The 4,166-nt window shown below is 57.5% G+C and overlaps 1 protein-coding gene across 1 annotated transcript; it reads left to right on the top strand.

Annotated features, from left to right (window-relative positions):
• Positions 1–1,764: 1,764 nt before the first annotated feature.
• On the top strand, positions 1,765–2,097 carry LOC131276282 (endogenous retrovirus group K member 25 Pro protein-like). Its single transcript, XM_058289239.1, has one exon. The coding sequence runs from the start codon at positions 1,765–1,767 to the stop codon at positions 2,095–2,097; it is 333 nt and encodes a 110-aa protein (XP_058145222.1).
• Positions 2,098–4,166: the final 2,069 nt, after the last annotated feature.

The raw sequence follows: 4,166 nt of genomic DNA, 5'->3' as shown, positions 1-4,166 counted from the left end.
CTGGACTCTCGTCCATCCCTGGGACCTCTAATTGCCTGGGGCAGGACTCTTGCTGTCCGACCCTTTCAGGCCGGACTCGCGTCCCCCTCTCGCTGAGGTGCGGACTCTCGCCGTCCGATTCTAGGAACCAGACTCTTCGCGTCTGCCCTCTGGGCTGGACTACGGCACGTCTTCCCCCTTCCCCTAGTCCTTACCTATCTCCGCTCCCGGCATGGGGTCCTCCCTTTCCCGTAGCCTTTATGGCTCCGCTCCGCCCGGTTCCGCCCCCCCCGCTACTGCTTACACTTGTGAGGACGGCTCCGCTGCTCCTGACGACGATGAGGTCTCCCTCGTGTCGCAGGTTGACAGCCTCTTAGAAGAGACGCCCTCCGCCCGGTCGCCCCCGGCAGCTCCTAGCTCCCCTCCTTCCGCGCCATCTGCCCCTGCTACTCAAGATGGCGACTTCCGCCTTCTTCATGGTCTGCTCCCGCACCCCGAAATGGCGGATTTCCACCTTCCTCTTGGCCTGAGCAGACCGCCGCCAAAAATGGCGAGCTTCTGCCTTCCGCCGCTGCCACGCCCCCGGCTGCTGGGCATGAGCCCACCCCTGGCCCGGATTTGGGCCTCCTGGCCCTCCTCCCCCTCCTCCTCTGGCATATAACGCTGCAACTGCCAACGCAGGCTCGGCCTGGGGGCTACCTAGTGCCCCTTGGACTTCGCACCCCCCCCTGGCTAGTTCCCTCCCGGCCCCTCCTACCGACCTCCCAGTCGCCCTCATTCACATGCAATGCCAGCAGATCTCTTGCGGAGCCCCCGTGCCTGGCACGACCCCCCAGTTATACCCGCTTAATCTTGCCCCCTCTCTGCAACGACCTCTTGCCTGGTACCAGCATGAGGCCGATGATATTAAACGCCTCCGGAAGGCTATTAAGGAGGACGGTCTGAATAGCCCATACGCTCAACAGTTGATAGATGATCTGTCCGGTCACCTGAATCTTCCCTACGACTGGTTCTCGATGGCCCACACCATCCTTACTCCCGGCCAGTTCATAGATTGGCGAGCGCACTACCAGGATCAGGTTGAGCAGCAGGCCGCCACCAACAGGCAGCTTAATATTCCCTACCCGCTTGAGAGTTTCCTAAACCCGGCCCTTACGCCGACCCTGCGGCATACTATCAGGCCCCGCCCCAGTTCTGGGAACAAATCCGCTCAGTCGCTTTGCGTGCCTTCCACAATTGTTCAGCCAGCAAGGCCGACAGCCTTGCCAAACTTATTCAGAAGGGGGATGAGGATTTTGCCTCCTTTGTCTCGCGGGTTCAAGAGGCTTGCGAGCGCAGGGTCGAGGACAGTCAGGCCCGGCGCGCCCTGGCCAGGGAGTTTATCCTTGAGGGGGCCAACTCAGTCTGTAAGCAGGCCCTGCTGCCCATCCGGGACAAGGAGTTCCACAACTGGATACTAGCATGCAGAGACTTAAACCCCTCTTCCCAGGCCCTGGCTGCCTCCTTAGGTCAGTCCCTTGCAACGGCCCTCGCCCTCAACACTGGCTGCTTCAAGTGCGGCGAGTCGGGACATTTTGCAAGCGACTGCACTAGCGGCCCCCTGCCTCCTGGCGGTGGCCGCAGGCCAGACAGGCCTGCCACGCCCTGCCCTAGATGCGGGCACGGCTATCATTGGGCCAGAGATTGCCGGGTGCACCCCAGCAAGACAGGGAGGCCTTTAAACTTCCAAGGGGGCAAGCCTCAGCCCCGCCACCAAGAGGTCACCTGCCCACTGCCAAAACCCTGATGTGGACGCTTCCAATAAGCAAGGACCGACCCTCCCTGGCATTAAGAATAGATGGGCATTGGTTTCGTGGTACATTGGACTCGGGGGCAGAAGTCTCCTGCTTCCCCATCTACTATGAAAGATACTGGAATCTGGTCGAGGGCCCCCCAGTGCAGGGCGCCACAGGAGCAGCGTCCTCCCAGCAGGTCAGGGACCCCCTAACGTGGGAAGATGAGGAAGGGCACATGGGCAGTTTCCGGCCCCTCGTCCTCCCTAACTTGCCCACCATCCTTTGGGGAAGAGATGTCCTCTCACAGAGTGGAGCTTTCATCGCCACGGCTTCCCCCCAATAGGATGGGCCATTGCTCGCGGCACTCAGCCAAAACCCGCTCCCCTGCAGTGGGACACAGAGGAGCCCATATGGGTTGAGCAATGGCCTTTACCGCCCCACAAACGTGAGGCCCTGTCGTTACTGTACAGGAACAATTGGAAAACGGACATATAGAGCCTTCCACCAGCCCCTACAATTCGCCTGTCTTTGTCATTCACAAAAAATCCACAGGCAAATACCGGCTTTTACATGACCTCAGGGAAATTAACAAACACATTATTCCCATGGGCTCGGCACAGCCCAGCCTACCCCACCCATCGGCCATTCCTGCGCACTATCATATACTCATCTTAGACATCAAGGACTGTTTCTTTTCTATTCCTTTGCACCCTAGGGACAAGCACAGGTTTGCCTTCACTATACCCCTAGGCAATCACAAAGGGGCTAACCCTCGGTATCAATGGCGCGTCCTCCCACAGGGCATGCGCAACAGTCCCACCATCTGCCAAAACTTTGTCAATCTGGCCGTGGAACCATTGAGGCAGGAGGCATATATCATCCATTACATGGATGATATCCTCCTGGCCCATCCAGACGCACAGCATCTACAAGACACCATGACCAAACTCCTCACAGGCTTGCTGGCTCTCGGCCTAACCGTTAGCAGAGAGAAGGTGCAACATGCACCCCCATTCACCTTTCTCGGGTTCCATATCACATCTCACGTGCAGCCCGTGGCCCCACAGTTAAGCATTCCCAACAGCCTAACCCTGGCTGAGCTGCAGCAGCTATGCGGAAACATTAACTGGGTACGCACGGCTATCCCTGTCACCACTGTGCAGCTCGAGCCGCTGTTCTCCCTCTTACGAGAGCCATGCCAACCAACATCCATGGTGGCTCGGCACATAAAGGTTACTCCAGAGGCCCGGGCTGCCCTAGAGCGGGTCAACAAAGCCATAGCCACCATGTCACTGCAGAGACACGATCCGGAAAAGCCTATCCTCGCCCTCGTCCTCCATACCCCTAAGATGCCTACCGGCGTCCTCTGGCAAGAGGGCCCTCTCCAATGGCTACACTTATCCAAAAGCCGGATCCCCAAAATCTGCCCGATCTTCCAGGCCTTCATCAGCCTGGAGCATGACCTCCTAACACTCTGCCTTCACACCTACAACACACAACCGGCTTCCATTATCTGGCCACTCTCTACAGGGACCATTGATTACCTCATACAAGAAAACATATCCATGCAGGTGCTGCTGGAGCGTTACTCGGGGACCTTTGACAACCACTACCCCAGTCATAAGCTTCTCCAAGGGCTGATCCATATGCCCTTGGCCAGCCAACATCACCCTTTTCCTAGCTCCACACCGCTGCCACACTGCACCATCGCATTCACGGATGCCTCCAAAACTAAGTTTGCATTTATTGCTTACGTCAAACACCAAAAGCAGCCCGTACGGCGAGTCTTTAAAAACCCTAACTCGGTACAAGCAGGCGAGCTTTCAGCCGTCATCGCCTGCCTCCACACTTTTGCAGACCAGCCCATAAACATCTTTACGGACAGCCTATACACCATACAGGTCTGTAAAGCTCTCGCCTACATCACCTTCTTCCCCAAGGATACGCCGCTCCATCTAGCACTCACTGTGCTGCAACGGCTTCTTGAGGGAAGGTTCCACCCATGGTATATTGCACACATTCGGAGCCACACATCCCTACCGGGACCCCTGGCTGCTGGTAATGATCTAGCAGACCGTGCTGTCTCCGCTCACGCCCTTAACATGGCAGGAGACCACATAAATCAAGCAAAGTCCTTGCACACCAGGTTTCACTTCTCGGCCGCCTCGCTGAAACACTTACTACCAGACTTGCCCATAGAAACCTGTAAACACCTCGTGCGCTCTTGCCAAACCTGTGCACCATTCCTCCCACTTGGGCCCCTGCAGCCCCAAGGGGTGAACCCCCGAGGGCTCAAGCCCAACTCCCGGTGGCAAATGGATGTAACTCACGTCCCCTCATTTGGGAGGCTTAAGTATGTCCACGTCGTTATCGACACCTACTCGCATCTCACTTATGCAGCCGCCCTCCCAG

This window comes from Dasypus novemcinctus, chromosome 3 (assembly GCF_030445035.2).
Source record: "Dasypus novemcinctus isolate mDasNov1 chromosome 3, mDasNov1.1.hap2, whole genome shotgun sequence".
Classification (NCBI taxonomy): domain Eukaryota; kingdom Metazoa; phylum Chordata; class Mammalia; order Cingulata; family Dasypodidae; genus Dasypus; species Dasypus novemcinctus.
The sequence above is the reverse complement of the archived record's forward strand: the minus strand, read 5'-3'. Positions and strand labels throughout refer to the sequence as shown.

Coding starts and splice junctions, on each gene's coding strand:
- LOC131276282 (XM_058289239.1), top strand. CDS start 1,765: ATGTGGACGCTTCCAATAAGCAAGGACCGACCCTCCCTGGCATTAAGA.